Source organism: Rhamphochromis longiceps, linkage group LG15 (genome assembly GCF_057381845.1).
Source record: "Rhamphochromis longiceps isolate RC_006_pf linkage group LG15, R_longiceps_female_GT1.1, whole genome shotgun sequence".
Classification (NCBI taxonomy): domain Eukaryota; kingdom Metazoa; phylum Chordata; class Actinopteri; order Cichliformes; family Cichlidae; genus Rhamphochromis; species Rhamphochromis longiceps.
This window is the reverse complement of record NC_140571.1, coordinates 12,907,077-12,930,052: the sequence shown is the minus strand read 5'-3', so window position 1 is coordinate 12,930,052 and position 22,976 is coordinate 12,907,077. Positions and strand designations below refer to the sequence as shown.

The window sequence follows — 22,976 nt, the reverse complement described above, 5'->3', positions numbered from 1 at the left end:
AATTCACAAGTCATCTTTTGCATAACAGCGCTCAGATATGTTTACTAATGACCACGGGCAATTTAATTTCCTGTTCTTGTGCATCTGAGCGAGCTGTGAACTGATGGTGACACCGACTGTGCTTTGAATGTTTGATTCCTGAACTGCATTTCTCCACATTTTATACAATCTTACTGATGGAGAAATACACGATACATTGTTTTGGGAAAAAGCTACAAAATGATACACAACAATTTAATATTAGTTTATTATTTTTTTTAATCTTTTTCATATATTTCCATATAAAAAGTGTCAGTAACTGACAGTCAGAAAACCTCCTCTCAAAACACTTCCAAATGTACCATTCCTTTTTCATCAGAGTCCTCATCATCATAGTCACTCATTCATCCGTCACCTGTCTCAAATCCACCCTCAGAAGAATGCAGTACTGAAATGATTAACAAACAAAACAAACAGTAGAGGTTTCACACCTCTGTTCAAAATAAAGAGGGGAAAAAAAGCTGCTTTTGCACTGGTTAGACTTCCCCAGTGGGGAAATAAGCACAGCTACAACCTCTTGCGTTCGAACATTATCGAGCGCAGTCCACCAGGTGTAGGCTAGGCAGGTCCCCGAGCAGCGGGGAGCGTGGCAGCCCAACAACAACAACAACAACAACGTCGTCTATGCTCACCAAAGAGCACTTCTTGTATGTTTAATAGAGAAGAACAGAAGAGGTATTCATTTACTGGTAAAATTCACAATCCAAAGCTTTTAAAAAGTGTTAGGGCAACCAGGCAGCTGGGATAAGCGGAAGACAGTCAAAAAGGTGTGGTTAGAGGAACTGGAAGCAAATCCCTCCTGAAAACCTGGTGTCTTAACTTTCTTTTTGATTAGCTTTTTTCCCCTCCACATCTCCCCCTCACTGGAAAAAAAAAGAAGAAAAAAAAGAAAAGAAAAAAGGCATCATCAACAAAACAATAAAAAGTTGTCACAAAACCAGAGCTACAGCAGAAGCAAGAAGTCTTCCTTCAAAGTGCCTCGCTTATTTTTTTTTTTTTTTTTGAGACGTGAAATTCCAAGACGTACTCCCCCCCCCCCCCCTTTCTCTCCATCATCTCTGTGAAAGACACACACACACACACACACACACACACCTCCACTCACAAAGGGCTCAGACAGTGTTCTTATTTTCCACACATACTTTCGGATTAGCTTACATTGACATTGGAAATTTAGCTACAAGGTAGAGGAAGGAAGGGGTGTAATGCAGTGGATTTGTAATGGACAGGGGCTCATATAGTGGGGGGTGGGGAGGTGATTTTGGGGATCAATATGACCCCACTGAATACAACATGGGAGCAGCAGCATCAGCACGTATGCACACTGTGCTGGATAGTTCAGGCACACGTTTGTTTGTTTTTTTTTGTTTTAAAAAAAGGAAAAAAAAGTTTGCGTCTATCTCCAGTTACCGCCAACAGCAACCACAAGGACAACAACTTCTCGTAATACAAAAAAAAAAAAAAAAAAGGTATTCAAGAAACTAAAACACATAACAGTAACGACAGAATCAAAGTGCAGACTGTTTCTGGCTGCACAGCTTTTCTTTCTGGGTATTCACTCCACCAGGAAACAGGTGAGATTGCCGTACGCTGCAATACTGAAACTAGTCCCCCGGATGCCTCAGGTGTTGCAGGGCAGGAGTTGGCTCAAGGTTGCCCTCTCTTGGTCAGTTTTGGCACTGCAGGCAACAAACAGTTTGTGGATCCACTTATGTAGTTTGAGATTTTCTCCCAACAGTCATTTTCTTGCTCTCCATTTGTTCTGATCTTCTTCTCAACATCCAGCCAGCAAAGCCTCGTCACAACACCGGGCTCTCTTCAATGCATCTCTTCCACAATTTTAATTGAACATCCCCCCACCCTCCCCATTTTTGATTTATTTTCTTTAAATGTCCCAGCAATGATGACTGTAAAATTTAAAAAGAAAGAAAAAATAAAATAAAAATGGGACAATGAGAACAAGGCCCAGAGCATTTCATGTCATGTAGCGAGTGATCGCTCTCAGAGCGTATAACAGTTCTGCTTGCATTCGCGCTTCCATAAGAAGCAGATTAACATGAACCTACAGGGGAAGAAGAAGAAGAAAAAAAAAAGTTATTAGAAGGCTGCACTTCACTGAGCAACTACAAGATCAAATCAGTCAATCCACCCTTTAAATCTCACCTTCTCGGAGTGCTGAAACTGCCTCCAGAAACTCTCATACATTCGTTTGGTGGTCTTCTCAGGACTACACACGATGGTCTTAATATAGATCTTAAAGCTACGGTCCAGGAGCTGGTTGATCTCTCCATAATCATAGTCATCATACCTGAATAAGACATAGCAGTGGTGTTAGTAATGAGGCCACAGAGCTGCCTGAACATTGTGTAAGAAAGAGCTCAAGTGTCTGACCTGATGCCAAACATGCAGTGTATGTAGTTCCAGATGGCCCTGCGCAGCATGCTGGTGTCCACGTCCTTGTGTGTAGCCATGGTGTTGTAGGTCAGGTTGTAGACCATGTGAAACTTCTCGTCCAGCATTTGTCCGACGTCAGGATAGAGTCGGTTGACCAGAGAGAAGCCATGGTCCTCCCAACTGTAGTCCTGCAAAAACAATAAAGAAAATAAGTCAGTAACAGTAGCACAGACCACACCGTGTTTTCACCCCACAAATCATGAGTGTTGCGTCTGATGTGCACCTGCGCTCTGAACGTGGGTACTTGCTCCCCTCTCCTGGAGAAGTCCTTGTAGCCATAACTGGGGTCCTCAAAGTGGCGCGAGATGTCTCTCGGGGGGGCTGACTCCTCGTCCTCTGATGTGACCACCAGCATGCTCTCCGTCTTCTCCCTCTCGAAGCGGGTTGCCATCTCCTCCTGGCTGGCTTCCTCGTCGTCGCGGCACTCCTGCAGCTGCTTCATCCTCTCCATCAGCACCTCCACCTCACCGCACATGTCCTTTAAGAATGCATAGTCGGGGTTAACCTCTGAAGTCTTATCACCATTTATCTCTCTGCACAAACACTGCAGTCGCCTACCTGATTGCCGAGCAAATCGTCATGGTGATTAGCGTGACCGTTGCCATTGGCTATGTCGCACACGCAGTACTGGCTAAGGGAAGGGGGTCTGAACGTGTGCCCACCGTCGCAGTGGATCTCGGGTGTGATGCCACAGCCAAAAGTGAACGAGGCGAGGGAATGGTAGTGTGTGAGCAGGACCACGGCATGGATTAGCTCTGCCAGAGACCAGCTGTGCTCCTCGGCCTTCAGAAGACCCTGAGAAGGGGGGGGGGGGGAATATGTGAGTGATGAAAGCCAAATAATGACTTCAATATCGCTGACCTTTCAAGCAAGAAGTGGAAAATATGTTTTCATCCTTCAGTTTCAAATTAAAGCCTCTCTCCCATCACGCTCGATCTGCTCTCCTCTCTCGGTCACTACACCTCTACTGCTAAAACCCTCCAATCTGTCCAAATCCTACAGCTATACTCTAGCCTCCACCCATGATCTCAGCTGGTTACATCAGACTTTTCACATCCACCCCTGCAGACCTTGCCTGTCTTCTCACCTCAATGTGTTCCTTGGTGAGAAGCCACGGTCGGTGGGCCAGGATTTTGTTGAGCTCTCCGAGCTGCTGCAGCTTCTGCGGGGCTTCAAAGAGGCCGTTCAACCACTTGGGATCTCCCCCAACCTGAAGGAAGTCGTTGACGTGCAGGTTGACTAAGTAGGAACACTGGTGTCTGGCTGCTGCCTGCAAGACATGCGAAAAAGCGAGATTTACGACTTTGCACAGAGAGGAAGTCGACCTGGTTTTATTCTGAGAACGTCAGAGGCTGAACCTGGCCATACCATGATGCCGATGTAGTGTCGGTAGTGCAAAGGCAGGGGTCCGTCCATCTGCAGCAGGTAGTGCTGCGTCCGGAGAAAACTCTCCAGGTACTGTGGATGGAAACCCATCACGAGGGAAATGTTATCCAGGCGGCCGAGGGCTGCAAACGCATCCTCAAATATCGATTGAGTCCTGGAGTCCACTTTACTGATTTGGAGGATCTAGTCAAAGAGGACATAAATAAACCAGCTGCTTCTTCTCTTAATTTCATATTTGAGGTCTGAAGTGAGGTTACAGTCCGTCTCATACCTCTTTTTCAGGGATAAATCTGCTTGGTCCGTTACCCAGAGGTCTTGGGATCCGTATTCCCAAGTCCTGCAAAACAAGAGAGGGAGAGAGAAACACACAAGGCTTTTAAATCTCAACGCAAAACAGAGCACATAAACTACCAGTACCGAGCACCACTTCTCACTTTTGCAGTCACCAATTTTTAACCCAAGCAGTGTGAGAACCCAGAGTGACTTTCTTTAAATGTTTGACACCAGTAAACCTGCAGAGAAATAGTTTAATATCCGAGTTCAGACTGTGGATGCTTCTCGCAACTATTGTCAGTGTCAGGAGCAGAATTTACGCTTAAAAGCAAAAAATACATTGACCCCAATTCACCTTTGATGGGATACCCAACACACAAAGCGCGTCGGTCTGCTCGGATTCAAAGTTAAAAACACAATAGAAACCCTTGCACTGCCTCCTTTATGCCCTGTAACTTTCCGCTGCTTGCCGAGACATGTCTAGCAGCGGACAGTCCCGCAGCGCACAATGAAGCCAATGAATGAATGACCACTAATTGTACATTAATCGGCAGTGACACTCGTTTTAAAACACGTCAAACTCACAGGTCGACTTCCAGAAACTCAAAATGAGCAAAGAAACCAAACTCCACGGAGGGTTTCTTAGTTCAGATGATCTATAACTCCCGAGTCGCAAACAAGCCCGGACAAAAGGCTGCACTGCAGCTCGTTCTTTAAAGAGGAAAACGTCACTTTTAAACAAAAAATTAAACGCCACATAAGCTAGAGAAATCCCGGCTTAGATCACCGGAGCAGGCTCACCGACAGCTGCCTTTCGCTGCCTTTTCTTTTTTTTTTCCTGTTTCTACCCCCCTCTCGTCTTTCTCTTACCTTCTTGCCCAGCCGCTCACAATGGGTGCATATCTTGAACAAGCCTGTCACCGCAAACGAATGATTTTCCACGTTTTCTGCAGGTGCGACCGCGTGCCTCATCTCGCGTTCTCGCTGCACCTGTGTCGTTTCAGCGGCGTAAAAAAGGCGAAAACATGTAATTTTGATGCCTGTCGCCTCCTCTCTTTGTTCCTCCGGGCACTGGGCACTAGGCACAGCGCTCGGCTGTCAGCTGTGGCAGCAGAATGCGCTCCTCTCTCGCTCATACATTCGGTAAATAAGTCGGGGCTCGCGTGATCGACGCGCTCGGCAACCAATCGCATGAGGAAAACAGCCTCCGGCCAGCCAATGGTAAATCTGGAGGGCGGGGGTAAAGCGCGAAGAGGAGGAAGAGGGGTGCGGGTGAGCTGAGAGACGCCCCCCTCTAAGAAAACATCATCACTTCTCTCTTTTTCTTTTGTTCCCTGCTGCCAATAATTATGATTGCATTTACTGTCATGTATTAAGCTCTATGTGCCGACTGATACATGCAATCAGTACAGGATGGCTTGAGGCTGAAATCAATACCACCCTGTCGCGCTTATCACATTGCAGGAATGCTTAAAATAGTTCTTGCTGACAAAAATGGAGCTTGAACATGGAGTCTGCGTGGGTTAATCTGGGAGTTTATCTGTGCATTCAGGGAAAACAACAACCACTCAAAGCCAGCTCCAGCATGCACCACCACCTTCCCTTGTTGCTGTACTGGAGGGCAGGGGGGTGTAAGCTGAGCCCCCAGCTCGCCTTGAGTAGTGGAAACAGAAAAAAAAAAAAAAAAAAAAGAAGAGGTCCACTGTGCAAAGATCATCGAGATGGATCGGTGCAGGACCTGCTGCAACAACAGCCCTTCAGTTGGTGGTTTTTCACCGCAGCCTATCGCACCACAAATGCTGCCACTTCTCCACCAATCAGGCTGACCGAAGGAGTTCTTTTTTTTAAAAGCCAGGAGGAAGCAAAGATAAGAAAGGCAGCTCTCTTGTGGCTTTGTTTATCCCAGCCGACAATAACACATTCAGTAGAACGGCATATAACTGGTTTATCACATCATAGTGGTTCACAAAGTCAATGATTACTCAGAGGGATATCACATGAGACCAGCAGGAAAACAACTGTGCGCGATGCAAACTTTATATTTATACATCTGATTTCATTCACACAAGTTATTTTTATTTTGTTTTAGGTGCAAGATGCAGGGCATTTATATGTGAAAATCTTTATGAACAGGAGGTAGATGGTTCAGCAGCACATGTGAGTCAAATGTTGTTTCTTCTGGACTGCCAGCAACCACATTACAAAAGCACTAACGCATCCACAAAGTGGCTGCAAAGACACACAGACAGACACACGATATTTCAAGATAACATGTTTCCCAAAGCAAATGGAGCTTTTCTTTTAAGAGATTTCACACAAACTCTTTTCATGTGGACAAAAGTTCAACAGTGTGCTTTAAGTTTTAAGAATCCATAGAGTTTGACAAACTGTCCTGAAATTGGGTAATCTTTACAGCAACAAGTCATGATTAAATCAGCATTCGGACCGACTCTGGAGGAAGAGCCAATAAAAAAAAAACAAGCTAAATTTAGAAAACGATGAGTAAAAAGAGGAAGTCAAGAAAAGGCAAGTCTGACCCTGCACTCGCCAATCAAGAGCCTGCCCTGCCAGTTTGTCAACCCACTACAAGTCCCCAGTGCTGATAACGCGATAGTACGATGTTCAGCAGGTTCATTGTGTGTACCCCGCACCCACTTCTCCTTCCTCCACCTTCATCACCAACACTACCCACTGCCACCACTAACACCACCTCTGCCAGTCCCTCTCCTGATGCCACAGGGTGGGGTGCAGGGCGGCAGTAAACATGTTCCCAGGGCTGGAGTCAGCACTCCCAGGGCTGCCGGGAGCCCCATGGCTCAGCAAAGCTGCAGAAGAGGCTTGTCAGCGTTCGGGCTGACGACACACCAAACCTTTTCACATAAAAGCGCTTAGGCGCGGGGGTCCGGCCTCGCAGACAAGGCCAAACACTATTGTCAGAGTCCACGCACCGACTACGCAGTAGGCTTTACTGTACTCACATTTATGGGGGGAGGGAGAGTCTCTGTGATTCAGGGAATACTGTACATGCCCCTACCTTGATTAAGGCCATGATTTCTTTGGGTGATAACAAGCTTTATGTTGGGGTTTTTTTAGTCAGTACACAGTCCTGAATTACATAAACAACACACATGCTTTTTAACACCGAGCAGACTCTTCCGAACCGCTAAACCTTGTGTGTTTCCTCATTTGTCTTGGGTGTTGACACAATTTAACAAAACCTAACTGAACTGCTCACCTCAATATGTGGCGCCTCTAAGACTTTGTACATTCCCGTGTATCTTCTGAAGCTGATTCAGAACACAGTGTGACAACTAAAAAAACCACACTGCAGGTGTCTCGGGGGAGTGTGAGGACCTACATCTCTAAGCATCTCAGTAATTGGTTTGATGTCAGCGACAGTGACGTTGATTTGCACGCTTTGTTCTTGAATGGCTCACTGCTGCAAGAGAAATAAGGCCACACATCCAATGAACGCTTTAAATTAAACTGAAAGGATTACTAGCTGTTACTGGGTGATTAGCAAGTAACCTTTGAGATTTGGGATGGCCGCTGACCCACTCTGAAGATGTCACTGTGTGTGTGTGATAGGATCAGGGTTAAGAGAACACTGGAAAGATTAGTTATAATGAAGGGAAAGACTTCTGCAAACAACAGGAATCATCTCATATTTGTTTCAGATACTTATCTGCTTGAGGAAGGGCCCGGAACAATGGACAGACTTCCACTAGTTACACTAATGGTAATAAAAAATATTTCTATGAACTTTCATAGTCAAGGGATGGGAAATTTTTTTTTTGTTCATAAATGCTTGTTTACATATTTTAAATGACATAAGACTGTAGGCAGGTACAATTATTTAAAGCTACTTTGGACCACACAATGACACCTAAAGGTAGCAAGAAAAGAGGTGAGTAAAAAAAAGAAAAAAAAAAGAAATGTAAACAAATTCAGGTCAGCGTGAGCGATTAGAAATCCGAACACCAAATAAAACCCTGGTTAGCCTCTGGGTCTAAAATGTCACGCAGTCACTCGCCACTAGCAGATGGCACAGAGTTAAACCAGTATGGTTTTACCCAATACAATATTTCTATGTGGGCTGAGTTACAGGCTTAGAACCACACTTGGCCAATACGCAACCACATGCAGTACAGCCATGTGAAAGTTAACCTGTGAGGAACAAAAAGGCAGCTTCAGACTAGCGGTCCGCTAGTCTTAGCCACGTTTGGCAAACCCCTGTGGCATTGTAAACATGCAATGTGTCTCACACACTTTGGTGGAATTTGTCCTTTACATTCTCGATTTCACTGTTTTCTGAATGTTTTCTTACTTTTGGACCAGTCGAATATGGTCAACAACAATACCCAGTTAGGTTGCAGCATTTAACTTTTACCCCTTGAAATCCCCACCACTTTTTCCCCATCAAGTTGTCAAAGTGTGCCAAAAAATATCCCCCATTCAGTCCATTCTCTTTAAACCTTAGAGATGGATGTGCAGAAAAAACCCAGTAGATCAGTTCATGAAATATTTAGACCAGCTTTAAATCACCTTTCTTCCCCAGTCTAATGCTCAGTTTGAACTTCAGCATATCGTCTTGTTGTTGCCATGTGATCGGCGGATTAGATATTTGCATTGTGTTGTAGAAGTGTACTTAATTAAGTGTATAAGCAAACTTTAGTAATTTTGCTTTTACTAACATTTTCATGATACCCCTTTTTTGTGGCCAGAGGCTGTTGATCAGAGGGTTACATAAGCTTCCTTTAATGCATGAAACGGGGGCCATCAAAGCTTGTGTGCTTTGTGCATGGGAGCATCAGCTTACACATTTAAGAGAAGGAAGCACAAAGCTAACAGTGTCGAAGGAATGTATCGAGCCTGTGAAAAAAAGTGGATTATGTTCCACAAAGTTATTTAAATGCTTTTTGAGTCTATTATGCCTCAAAAACAAAACTAAATACAAATGTTTTACAGCTACTTCAACCATACAAAGTGCACTGAAGCATAAAAGAGCACAGAAAAAGGTGTAAAGTTCAATGACACGGAAGAGTTCAAGGTTTTAAACTGTGATGGCTGTAGAATAGAGTTCACATTTATTAGTTTAAAAGAATGGCAGCTGCTTTCTCAAATGCTCAGAAAGAGCAGCTGTTTTTCCCTTTTACGAGCACCCGGAAGAATTAACAACAGACTTAAACCAATAAAGAGGTTGATAAAAAGTTCATAAGAATTAAAAACAGAGAGGAAGCGACGCCGGGTGTAAATTCTGCACGTGTGTCTTTCAGCGTTGCGGCTGCCGTGTTTTCTCATGCAGTGAGAAGCGAGGGAACCGCAGAAACTGTGGGGATGTTCAACAAGTGGCAGAAGTCCACCAGACCAGTTCTAACCTGACCTATCAGTGCACAGAGGAGAGAAAGCGGAAAACTCTCAAACACTGACATAAGCCTAGCAACAGGCTTTCACCAATCACAGGGCAGAACAACAGTTTCAGGAACCAATCTTCTTTGCACTCTCTCTCTGCTTCTCTTGTTTCTCTGAAAAAAAAGGGGAGAGAGAAAGAGAGAGAGAGAGAGAGAGAGAGAGAGAGAGAGAGAGAGAGAGAGAGAGAGAGAGAGAGAGAGAGAGAGAGAGAGAGAGAGAGAGAGAGAGAGAGAGAGAGAGAGAGAGAGAGAGAGAGAGAGAGAGAGAGAGAGGTTCTGCCGAGGTATGAAGTCCTAATCTGGCCTGCTTCACAGAAAACTATTTGGTTTTCTCGTGTATTTGCAAAGTTGTAATTTCTGTCTGTTTGAGTTTCTCTGATAAAAAGTGGCAAAACAAAATGTCTAAAAAGCCTCACACAAAAACCACATGTTTCAAATTAGCCCTGAGGCTCACAACAGCAGCTCTCCTCTCTGAAAAACAACTACAGAAGTTTTTCCATGTAAACACGTCCCTTTGAAAAGCTGTGAAACCTGTTTTTAACAGTAAAGGAGAAAAATCGATACCTTTATATACCAAGTTTGGGCACATGCAGACTTTGTGTTAACGTTGTACACAGATAAAGAGGATATTCCTCGTCCCCACTCTTCAAACACAGCTCTAAGGTTACGCCTGTTCATCTGATGAGCAAAGGGTTACCTGTCCCGCAGGCTTACAGAACTCATCCTAAGTTATGGGAAAGTCTTGATCATAAGCTTCAGAGTCAGCCGTGAGAGCTGATGTTATGTAGTTTAACCATAATTCTCTCTTTGTGTAAAGACTTGTGAGTAAAAGTTGAATCTTTGCGGGAATTAACCGGACCAAAGTAGCCTTTTGGTTCTTTCAGCCACTCCCGGTCCCTTTTCATTCTCCTTTTTTCCCCCTGATCTGTGTATGTTCTGGCAGGCTATCAGAGTGGAGTGGTCTCGCCAAGCGCCTTCTTTCCTGAGAGGAGAGGCGTGCCCCCCCCCCACTCCAAGACCAGCAGCTCCTGGTCCAGCACACAGCAACACTGGGAGGAAGCAACGTTCCCTGGATTCCATGAAACGCAGAGGAACTGCAGAGGCCTTAGGGAGCACACGGAAAAAAGAAAAACGAAGGGGAAAGAGGTATCTGGGAGTAAAAGTAACCTTTCTTTTATGGCTTTGTAATGCCAGGCATAAACATGCACATGCACAAATCCCTATGTACAGTGGTCGACAATCCAGGGGAAGAGGTGTTGGCCTGCAACCCATGTGCACGTGAGGAAGAGTGAGTTCCCGGGGATGTTATTTTAACAGGGAGAGGGCAGCTGTCATAATACAACAGGCTCCAAGAGAAAAAGATCCCACAGAAAAACACAGAATACCAAACCCTCCCCTGCTATCTTTAGCATGATAATGACAAAGCCGCCACAAATCAGTAGAAACGTCATATTTTTGCCTCTCTCTCCATTTCTATAATAAAAATCTCAAATGCCCTTTCACATCAATAGGCTTGTTGATGGGGAGTCAAGAGATAACAGTGCAAGTCCAAAGGGCTTTACAAAGTGTGGTAGTGAGTGTGTCTGCAAAATTAAAGGCAAACTTACTTCTAGTACTTATGTTACCTAAAGACTAACAGATGGGGCTCACATGGCTAATCTTATGTTTACATCAGGACTCCAACAACCCATCAGAAGACAGCACCTCTGGTTTTAATAGTTCTATGTGCCTGCTTGCATGCACAGCTGTTTTTTCCTCTCTCTCTCTCTGTCTGACAAGACCTTGGTTTTGCTGACTGAGCAAGAAATGACTCATCTTACTGGGAAAGCAGCCAAAAAGGTGTTGATCGTCACCCTGTAATCCCTGACAGGCATTGTAAACGGCGCACAAAAGTCCCGACCCTTCACCGGTTTCTGTGGGATAGTCACTAAAGAAAGCAATATCTTCCTTGGAGCTACTCCTGTTATAATGTGAGCCACTGAATCAAAGACTGGTAAAAAAGAAAAAACTGTTATCACCACCTTGCTCATATAAAACCTGGTGAACTCTTACTTAGATTAAGAAGTACTGTTGGTTATGAGAGAGGCGACCACGGCTAAGTACACCGGTTCAGACACTAATAAAAGTCTGATGTAATAGATCACAGTGGCTACAGCAAAGATTAGAAATGATTGCACTCTGCATTAATCTGCCTCTTCCTTTCACTGCTTTCACTTCTGCCCCTTTCTTTTTCCACCACCTCTCAATCTGTTGCCTTCACCAGGATGTATTTTGATTGCAGCGTTGAAGAGAGGGATGTGATACTGCTGCTCTTTAAGGGTGGAGGAAGTGATATGGCCTAATCGTTACCCTCGAACTGTTTTGGCCGTGTCTTATTACTTCATAAATAGGCAATGAGCTCTGGTACTGAATCGCAGAACAAAACGGCCAGCAGGACATTGAGTGCGACGTCACGGCGATTGCCATATCAACGTTTAATTGTTTATGAAATGTGAGTTTGATTGGTTGGAAACTCAATCACCTTGGCGCCCGTCCTTTTCTGCTGTCGTCACTGACTCAGCATTTCCATTCATTGTAGAGATTATTTTGTGCAGCTGATGGTTGGGCTTGTGAATTCAGATTAAAATAGCATTTATTTCATAATTTCACTTCTTTTGTACATGTAGATTTGTTTTTGAGGCTGATTTACTCCATACTGAATTCACTTTTACATAAAGTGTAACACAGAGCAGCTGAAGTTTTGTGTATTAAGTTATAATAAACTGTTAATTAGTTATTGTTTCTACACCTGTCGAGCCTTTACTTCGCAAATTGACTTGATCAACAGGCTTTTAAATGTTTCCATCTGACATTATTTTAATCTTCTCGAGGGTACATAGCAACCAGGTGATGCTAATCAAATCCACTTTACTAACCGATCATCAAGAAGTGTCTATAAAAAGCAGGCACTTTGGCAGTTTGCTGGTCTGGAGAATTTAGGCGGGTGTTAGCAAAATGCTGAAGTCTTCCGAGAAGTGGACGTCCCAGCAAATTCATTCCAAGGTCAGACCATGCAATGATCAAAGAAACTCCAAAAAACCTCAAGAGCTACATCTCAGTCTTTATAGGCCTCAGTCATAACAGTCCAATCAGAAAAAGACTGAACAAATATGGCTTGTTTAAAAGGGTCACCAGGAGAAAGCTGCTTCTCTCTAAAAAGAACATGGCAGGTTTCAAAGTTTAACCTAAACAAATCAGAAGATTTTTGGAACAGCGTCCTTTAGACATACTACACCAAAGTGGAGATGTTTGCCCATAACGCAGTAGCACGTGTGGGGGGGATAAAAACAAAAAAACAAAACACAGGATATCAAGCTGTCAAGCATAGTGGTTGTTTTGCTGTTGCAGGACCTGGGCTGGGTAGTTATGAGTTGACCATGAACTCTTCTGTATACCAAATTACGCTAGAGTCAAATGTGAGGCCATCTGCACATAAACAATGCTCACAAAGCTGAATGAGCCAAAGCAACGCTATAAGAAGTGGGCCGGAGGTTTTCCACAGTGATGTTCCAGATGGATAAAGTCATACAGAAAATGATCACTTCGAGTTATTGCTTCATAAGGTGGTCCCTACAAGATACTGAATCATGGGGTGTACTTAAGTTTTCACAGCACTGCACACGAGTCCTGTGAAACCTCGCTTTTTCACATGACTCTACTTAAAAGACCGAGGCTGAAACTGAATGTTTCAAGCAAACACACCAGCATCCACATCACATGATCCAAGTAGAACAAAAAAACTGAGTTCTTGTGTTTTGTCGTGCAGAATAAAGCCAGTAAGGTTGAGTATTAAAAGCCTGGCAGGGAGTGAATCTGGACTTTTTTAGATGCAAAAGGCAAATGAAAGGAATGTGATTAAAGGCAAAACAAAACAAAACAAAAGAATATATATATTGTTGTTGTTTTTTGTTAAGTGGGATGCAGCATCATAGATGTTTTACCACAATTATGTAGTTTCAAATAAAAACTGGAAATTGATTGAAAATTATGCAAAAATATTTGCATCATTTTCTTTTCCAAGAACTAACTGAAGCAGTCAAAGGTCAACAGAAGGAGCCTGGATGAGTAGAGTTTGCCAACACATCCCTTTGTTTTCACTTCCCTTCACCTTTGATCCTCTCAGTTGTCCCTTACTTTTTGCACAACAGGTTTGACTCCAAACAGGGGGTCTGAAAGGAAGCGCACAAAACACAAACAGAGTAAAGCCAGCAGACATCATGTGTACAAACACAAGAGAGAAAAGTGATAGTATAAATAAGCAACCATAGGACGTGTTCTCTCCATCATACGTGTTCATTTCCAAGGACTTAAACCGGAGAGTTCCTCAAACATGAAAACTTAAGCACATGATGTGAGATCATGAGTCTGTAGCTTCTGAAACAATGTGAAAAAAAATAGCAGGAAATGCTTACAGAAGCACATTTATTTTCTGGGCTGAAATATCTTCATACATCCCACTGCTTGCATAAACACCGCCTACTTAGGCATGCAAGTGTCTTAGTCAAAGTTGAATTAAATCCTAACATGTATTTCAAATAGAGTACAGCAGCTTTTGCACCTTGCAAATTAAATCTTTTTACTTCCATGCCTTTCAGCAGACATTTACGAATTGCTTGCAGCTTTTGTAGTTTTGCTTGACTCGAGGGGACAAAGCTTTTCAGTCTGTAGCACCAAGACTCTGGACCAGTTTACCGCTCCAGCTCCATTTGGCTGGCTTTTTAAAAACAGTTAAAAGCCTTTTCTGTTTAATCAGGCCTCCTGCTGACATTTTGTTTTTTTGTTTGTTTGTTTTTGTTTTTTTCCTAATTCTGCTTTAACAAGATTCTCTGTTGATATTGCATTTTAACTGTTGTTCGGCACTTTCCGGCTGTTAAGTCTGTGAAAAGCACTATCTAAACTTATTTAGTCGAAAGCTACATTTCTAAAGACACTTTTATCCCAAATCCTCTACACCTGCTCTTTAGCTTTGCTTAAAAATAAACTGGGTTAATGTGTAGGGTTTACATGAGTTTGCTCTTGGCATTTACAAACTCTCTGTGGACCTCATGAACCCTCACAGAAGTGTGCCTGCATTGTGTGTGTGTGCGCGTGTGCGGTCCTCTGTCTCATGCCACAGGTAGCATTGGACGTATTTGCTCTGTGGTTAATTAATTACAGGCCCTTGGAGCCGAGAAAAGGGCAAAGCAATGGCAGAAAATCTATCATATCATTCCCCTCGTGGTCGCAAGACTGATTCAAATATCTCTCCAACTTTAAAGAGTTACATGAATTAAGATAAGTTGGCTCCTCTCCAGTGTAGCATGCACCAATTGCGTTCCTGTGCTGATGAGAAACATGAGTCACTCTGTGAACACATGAACAACTCATTTAAAAAACAAAAACACTTTTCACTTAAAAAAAAGAAAAAAAAGTGAGTACTTTTTGTTTTAGTGCCACAAACAAGCATTTAACAAGCAGTTAACCTGCTGGCTGTTATTGTGCAGTTACTGGTCTTACGTAAGCCAAACAGGTAGATGCCGTTGGGCCAAAAGTGAGGTTGGGCACTACTCCCACTCATTAGACTAGGACTAACTAACATAATAGAACAGTATAGTGGTTTATTTATCCTCCACAGCTAAAGTCCTGCTTTAGCGGAACTCAGTAAACAATGATGGGATAATGAGAGAAGATAAAACACAAAGAGAAGGCAAATGTTTTCTTAGAAGAGTCTCGAGCTTTCCGTTTTCCTGCTTCACAGTCAAATGTCACATCAGTGCATTTTTGACTAAACAAATGCAGTGTGTAGGGAAAACCCTATGTGTATGGAAAAGCTATTAAAGTTACAATGCAAATGCATAATAGCATAAAGGGCTGCAAAAATATTTAGCCTTTATAAACGACATTGCTCATCTGTGATGATTGGACCTGGGGTTAACGGGGGCATTCGCAATTAAAGAAAAGACAGGAGGTGGAAAGAGCGAAGAGAGAGGAGTGAGGGAGTGGGTTATTTGACCAGCGTTTGGCGACAAAGCGCCTCGTACATTATCGTGGGTAAGTAAACACCCTGCACCGTCTGGAGTGACATCATTGTCCCAGAGAATCAATAACCAGCCACTTCCTGTGCAGCGGGGAAAATCGATGACTCTGTACACTAGATTACCTATCTTTGCCCACTCACCTGAGGAGACACACACACACACACACACACACACACAAACTGAACACACACAGTGTTGCAGCTCACATACATAGGCACCATTAACAGAAACCACTGTCATAGTTTTCACCAAAGGGAACGGTCTTTGTGCGGCTTCAGTGCAAAGTCAGCCCATTATGGGATTAGTGGCAGCCACAGCACGGTGTAAGCCTACTGTTGGAAGTCTAAAGGGGATAATAGCTCTGCCAAATCAGATTTCTATCAGGTTTCCCCACACAATCACACAGCACACACACACACACTCCTAAAAAACCCAGAGTAGCATGGCTCATTCCCAATCCACAAGATCTCCTTGCTATGCTCAGGAGTATTTGTCAGTTTCTATTCTTGCTCCTTGCTCCTTCTTTTTTTTGTGATCTAATATACAGTGTCTCATTATGCAATAAAGGCTAAATTCAGGGTTAAAATGTAATAAAAATGAATAAGTGGAGCCTACAGGGAGGAGGTGGATCGTCTGGCTGAGTGGTGCGACAGAAACAACCTGCTGCTTAACACCGAGAAGACCAAGGAGCTCATCGTGGACTACAGGAGGAATGCTGACCCACATCCACCCATCCACATTAAGGGGACGGCTGTGGAGCGTGTGAGCAGCTTCAAGTTCCTGGGAGTCCACATCTCCGAGGATCTCACCTGGACGACCAACTGCTCCAAGCTGGTCAAGAAGGCTCACCAGCGCCTCTTCTTCTTGAGGACTCTGAGGAAGAACCACCTGTCCTCAGACATCCTGGTGAACTTCTATCGCTGCACCATCGAGAGCATCCTGACCAACTGTATAACAGTCTGGTACGGGAACTGCTCTGCCTCGGACCGGAAGGCGTTGCAGAGGGTCGTGAAAACTGCCCAGCGCATCGCCGGAGCACCACTTCCTGCCATAAAAGACATCTACAGGAAGCGGTGTCTGAAAAGGGCTGGGAAAATCATCAAAGACCCCAGTCACCCATCACATGGACTCTTCACCCTCCTGCCCTCTGGGAGGCGCTACAGGAGCCTCCGGACTAAGACCACCAGGTACCGGAACAGCTTCTTCCCCACAGCTGTCAGACTCCTGAACTCTGCCTCCTGACATCTGACCCACGTTAACATATGGACTGAACATACACACACCCACAATGGACAACTGTACCCTCAAACACACAATAATAACATGGACTGAACCACCACTCACAACCACTAGCACTTTATATAGCCTCTGTAGAAACTATCCACATATCTCACTTATCTTAACTGCACTACTGTATAGCTCTGTGTAAATAATCATTCTGTACATTCGATAATCTTTAATCCTACAACTGTTTACAACTTGCATAGTTCCCATTTCTGTATAGCTGTATATCCCAGATTCTGTAAAGTTATTTATTTCATTTCATATTCTGTATAGTTTTTCATATTTATATCCTGTTCATAGCCTGTACATAGCTTGTACTCACTACAGCCTGTACATACTTATAGTTATAGCATATTCACAACATACTTCATACCGTGTACATTATAACATACCATAATAGACCCATTTCTGTAATATACTCACATATCTATATTATTGCTAATATATATTGTAATATATCTATATCACTAAAGCACTTCTGGATGGATGCAAACTGCATTTCGTTGCCCTGTACCTGTGCATGTGCAATGACAATAAAGTTGAATTCTATTCTATTCTATTCTATTCTAACAGCATTTTGAGCCACACAGGCATTTGGCATTGCTCAACGGTCGCTCATAAATTTTGTCACTCACAAACTAATGTCTGGTATGTGGTTGGAGCTTTAAGACCCACTGACTGAACTGTAGCTGAATGTGTTCAGCTAAGCAGAAAAAAAAGTAATCTCTCCAGGCTTGTTTTTCTCAATAAATGTCTGGGAGGAAAAGTTCAGTATCATGAGGGTTCTCGGATTTCCAAGGAGAGCAGCGGAGGAGCAGGCAGATTACTGACAGGAGTGAATGGGAGGGATAATGGGTAACTGAGCTCAGTTCAGTCACTCCATTACCTGTTTGTGCATAGACGAGAGATGCAGCTTGTGCAACAGGAAGGAGAGAAAAAAAGAGATGTGACAAAAATGGAAACAGGGTGAGAAGAATAACAACACTAACGCTGTCAAATCACACTGACTAAATACAGCCTGAGAAAAACGTGTGATCTGAAAAGTTAAAAACAGACTCTCGGTCTCGATTTCAAACTCAAACGAAAAACACACTATATTAACTGCCCGAGGTGACTAAGAGAAAGATGTGTATTTTTTCCTCCCTTTACACAACAGATTGGGTTTCATTATCAAAGAAACAACTACATTTCTGTCATCTTGGGAATGACATGTGTGGTTAGCCACTGCACATCTTTCAATTTTGGTTTGGAGTTGTTGTAAGAAAACACAAGCAGCGTGTTAACCTGATGAGCTACTCTCATCTTTGCGGCGTGGGCTCACCTGGGGCGCCGTCTGTCTGCGTCCTGCCGAGGCTCCAAATGCTGCGTTACATCAGCATGGACTGAGACGGGCTCATGAGCAAAGACGGTCAATAAGCAGGCATAGATTAGATTCATATTCGGTGGCTTCTACTGTAAACTAAACAAAGATAAGTCTGTTTTAAATCACTGTCATAGTAAATCACTGTCATAGTGACAAAAAAAGCTTTTATTGCTCTGTGTTTAATCAAGCATAGGTGCACTTAAATACGCAAGTTGTGCTTTAAAGGCATTATTCAGTGTTATGTGTGCTTATTTGTTTTCATGCCAAAGGGTACCTGGGAAGATTGATCCTACTCTACTCATATCTGTTCCTCTTTTTCACTACAACCAGGAGACATTTAGTGAAAAAGTGTACTAACATGAACTATTCCCTCAAAAGTGTGTCAGCTGTGCATTTTTTTTCTGTTTTTTTATATTTATTCCTGAGAAATGCACTGCAGCACAGACTACTTAGAGACAAAGATGCAACTAAAATTTAAAAACAAAAAAACTTTGATAACCTGAGCCATCGTCAAAGTGTTGTGTAATCAGAAATGCTCTTCTGTATACCTGTGTTGTTAATTGGTGATTGTGTTACTGTTGCCTTCCTGGCCTTACAAGAATTCCAGTCGTTCTCCTCTGACCTCTGGCATCAACAAAATATTTTCTCTCAGAGAACTGCCGCTCGCTGGATATTTTCTCTTTTTCGGACAAGTCTCTGTAAACCCTAGAGATGGTTGTGGGGTAAAAATCCAAGTAAATCAGCGTGTGTCATTCCAAGTCAGTCCCATCAATCCCCAAGTGACTATAAACTCAACAACCACCTTGAGTTTATAGTCACTTAAATCACCTTTCTTCCTAATTTTGATGCTCTGTTAGAATATCAACAGGCTATGTCTATATGCTTAAATGAACTTCGAGTTGCTCCCATGTGATTGGCTGATATCCCATTGGGGAGCAGAATTTGTCCATCCAATATCTTACACTTAATTAAAGTTGTGTTGTGGTGGGCTAAGGCACATATTCCTTCTCCCAGGCCAGATACGATAGATCTTCAGAGGTTCTGGGTCTATACTGTCGGTCATTCCCTTTTAGGCGTGAGCTTCCAAAGGGAGCCACCCAGGATGCACGCTTATCAGATTCTCAAACCACCTCTAGTGGCTCCCTTCAACGTAAATGTGTATTAGCTCTACTCTCAGCTCTCTCTGGATATCTGAGCTCCTCATGTTTCTCAGCCACCCTGTGTAGGAAACTCATCTGAGCTCTTGTATTTGTGACCTTACTCTTTTGGTCACTGCCCAGATGTCTTGACCACAGGTGAAAGTTAGAATACAGATACAGCTTTGGCTTGCAGTTCAGCCCCCTCTTCATCACAACAGTGTATAAAACACCCGCTTTACTGCTGACAGTGTCCCAATTTGCTGGTCCAATTTGCACTCTACTTTCCAAAATACCAGCATACTTGAACTTGACCTTCATACTCAGCTGTAGTTGAACAGGTACACCTAACAAAGTGGCCTTTGACCATACATTAGTTTCATTGTTTGAGTATTTGATTTAAGAACAGCAAGCATCATTATAACAGTCTATATGAGTGAAATAAGGAACTAATAATTGGTGGTCAATTTTAATTTTGGAGCAAGAGTTCAGAGCTGTTTAGCTGATCAAGATAAAGGAAAACAATCCAGTTGTGTGTGGTGCCAACCTTCACTATTAGCTCTTAGGAAGAAAGTGAATAAGTGTACTTAAAGGGTTACAGCAACAAGCATCAGGTGCAAGCCACCATCTATTAAGACAATGCTACAGATTTCCCTTCTAGGCGAGTGCAACAGGATCCTCTATTTGTGTGTGTGTGTGTGTGTGTGTGTGTGTGTGTGTGTGTGTGTGTGTGTGTGTGTGTGTGTGTGTGTGTGTGAGAGATCATGGACACATGTCTCGAGAGGAAATCCATTCTCTTTATGCACCAGAGCAAAGTTTTGGCCTGCAGCCTATGAATCTGACCCTGCACTAACCCGCCTGTAAGGTCGAGTTCGCGCACACCGCACCGAAGACCGTCCTGCTGGGTGAGGGTGCGTTCTGTATGGGACTCCCACAGGAAAGCTTCACACAATACTTTGCTCTCTTCGAGGAGGACATACAAATATACACGGACAGATTAAGCCACACACACATAAAAATGGAACACACACACACTATCTCTCGCTTGTCTCAAGCAGACAATGGACAGTGGAACTGTGCCATAAGGGAGGGCTGTTGTCCAGTCACTGGGCAACTGGGGCAGCAGATGGTCATCTTCCCTTCCACTAACACCAATCAGGAGGGAGAGGAAGGGTGAGGGGTGAGGCTCAGCAGAGTGATCTCCGTCACAGTGTGAACCTTTCATCAAATACATGGCAATGACTCAGCCATGATGACTCCGATAATGATCTGCACAAATCTGTGCAGAGTTACAACACAGAAACAGTTTGCCTAAATCTAAAAAGTGAAATACACGGGTCACCTGACCCAGCTTACAGCTTAAAGTAGTGGGTTAAAGTAAATGTCACTGTTTGAAAACGTTAATGAGACAAACTTGGGTAAAACCACAAATATAGCAGAAATGCTAAAGCGAGCTTGGGTGCAGAAAAAGCAAAGTAGGGGAAAGGTCACTTCTGAAATAAAGAACAAAAGAAAAAAAAGAAAAAAGTGAGGTTTTATATCCTGTTGACCAGTTGCTGTCTCTCAGTGTGAAAGTTTTGATTGGAGAGCATGTGTTGGATATGTGCACAGCTGTATGTGTGCGTGGAAGACAGACAGATTACAGAGAGGTGCTTATAGTTTTTAGATTCTTTTCTCATCTCAGCCAGTGTTAATGAAAGAAAAGAAACAACAACAACAATATACCAGCACTTTTTCTACTTTCTGAAGCGTGTCAGAAGGCACGCTTCAAGGAGGCTAAACCCAAAACAAGAATTGCATAAATAAAGGACCGATTGGCTGACGGGATAGCTGATTCAGGATAGACATGAGAGCAATTTGTGCTCCTGGGCTAAAAAGATGTAAAAAGCAAACAACTTGGAATGAATGAGCCTTTGTGTGCCCAGTAGAGTGAACCGCCAATGCGAAACAAGAAAACATGTTTTTTAAGAGTTACATCACAAGGAAGGCATGACAGAGGGCAGAGTTAGAGCAGACAACAGAGCAGGAGAGAGGTCAAAAGAAAATAACTAGTTAGCATTTCTCAGGTTGTATTTTTGCAAGTAGTAAGAAAGCTAAGGTTATGCTAATGTGACACTAGGGAAAACAGTGGTTGGAGACTCAGATCCAACCCTGTAAATTTACCATCTCATTGCAAAGACTGTGCCTATAATCACTCACAGCCAGTTGCTGTCTTCAAAGCGATTTTGGTGGGTTAAGATGATGATAAAACAACAATAAGGCGGAGTCAATCTGCAATCAGCAAGTGATTTAATTGGGTCAAGTTGGCAAATACGACTTAGATTTCCTGCAACATGTTGGCAATCTGTCTCTAGTCATAAATTAGATGGCAATTATTTGCAGACCTTCACTAATTTCTCTGAGAGTAATCTCAGTCAGTGTGCGATTGTTTGGAGACAGGTTGCCACCAGATGACCTACGCAATCGCACTGTGGACGAAAGAGGTCAACCAGAGGTAGAGAGCTGGTTGTTACTGCTACTTTCAATCGGTTTTGACAGCAGAAAAAATTAAATGCACTGATACCTATACTATTATGATTCTAGTGACGGACTAGTTTTAACTAAGGCAGTTTCATAAGTCATAACTATTTCATGCCAAAATTTGGCTAATTTGTCAGTGTGATTATTAGCCATGGATGAATTAGCTGAACATATCCACCTATCCATCAGTTAGGTATCAACAAAACTATACAGATCCCTCTATGACATGAGCGACCATATAAACACATTAACTGATGCCAGTGTTGTATTTGGCTGTAATTTCGTAAGTTACACTACCAACTGGTGACGTTCTGACAACGCTACACTATAACTGCAAAACAAAACAAAACAAAAAAGCACACTATATCAAAGTCAAAAGGTAATGTTATTATATCACTTTAGAAATTTTTAAAACACAAATGCAACATATTTGTTTGTTGTTTTGTAAAGTAGCTATGATGGGGTCCTGGTGTCTTAAAGTGTTTTAAGTGAAAACCTTACAAATTCAAAGAGGTGGGGCACTGCTGATTTTGACTCTGGTTTTACACTGATCTCTTGACTGAAGCCAGAACGCTTTTGTTTTTGTACTAATGAGGACAAAGGAGGAAGTGGATGAGAGGCAAAGAAAACTGACCAGTCATTATTTAAGCAGGTAGTTAAATTTGAAGAAAATGTTGCGCATTTATGTTTACCTGAGTGACATGCCACCTTGTTTTTCAACTTTCTGCTGTCTTTTAGTCAAGTTGTTTACATCTTTTCTTCCAGTCTCCCCATCCACCTGCCACTCACTCATACTCTTAATCTGTTACAGTGTTTCCTTTTATCACTGCATCCAAGCGATGCCTACTTAAAGGTGTTTTGTCAGTTAAAAAGGGACAGTTACGAGGAATGTTGTCAAACATCATCTCACAATTGAGGATGTGGTGTTGTTGCATTAGTCACCTGGCTGAGAAGCAGCTTGGATCATACCTGTGTTTCTAGTGTGTAAATAAACACAGTCAAATTGTGAAAAAGCTGACACAGTAGGCGTGTAGCAAGACTTGTCTAACAGTAC

The 22,976-nt window shown here is 43.0% G+C and overlaps 1 protein-coding gene across 2 annotated transcripts in view; it reads right to left on the bottom strand.

Moving 5' to 3' along the window:
• Positions 1–229: 229 nt before the first annotated feature.
• The window catches only part of sesn1 (sestrin 1), a 73,624-nt gene continuing 50,877 nt past the window's right edge, over positions 230–22,976 (bottom strand). The window contains exons 1-9 of one of the 2 annotated variants that reach the window (XM_085382836.1): positions 5,023–5,283; positions 4,151–4,216; positions 3,862–4,062; positions 3,581–3,763; positions 3,052–3,288; positions 2,717–2,971; positions 2,431–2,621; positions 2,203–2,347; positions 230–2,101 (exon numbers count right to left, since the gene is read on the bottom strand). In XM_085382836.1, coding sequence (XP_085238962.1) covers positions 2,015–2,101; positions 2,203–2,347; positions 2,431–2,621; positions 2,717–2,971; positions 3,052–3,288; positions 3,581–3,763; positions 3,862–4,062; positions 4,151–4,216; positions 5,023–5,124 — 1,467 coding nt within the window. In that variant the 5' untranslated portion in view covers positions 5,125–5,283 and the 3' untranslated portion in view covers positions 230–2,014. Of the gene's footprint in view, positions 2,102–2,202; positions 2,348–2,430; positions 2,622–2,716; positions 2,972–3,051; positions 3,289–3,580; positions 3,764–3,861; positions 4,063–4,150; positions 4,217–5,022; positions 5,284–22,976 lie in introns of those variants that run through there. The other variant, XM_085382835.1, reaches the window with a different exon arrangement.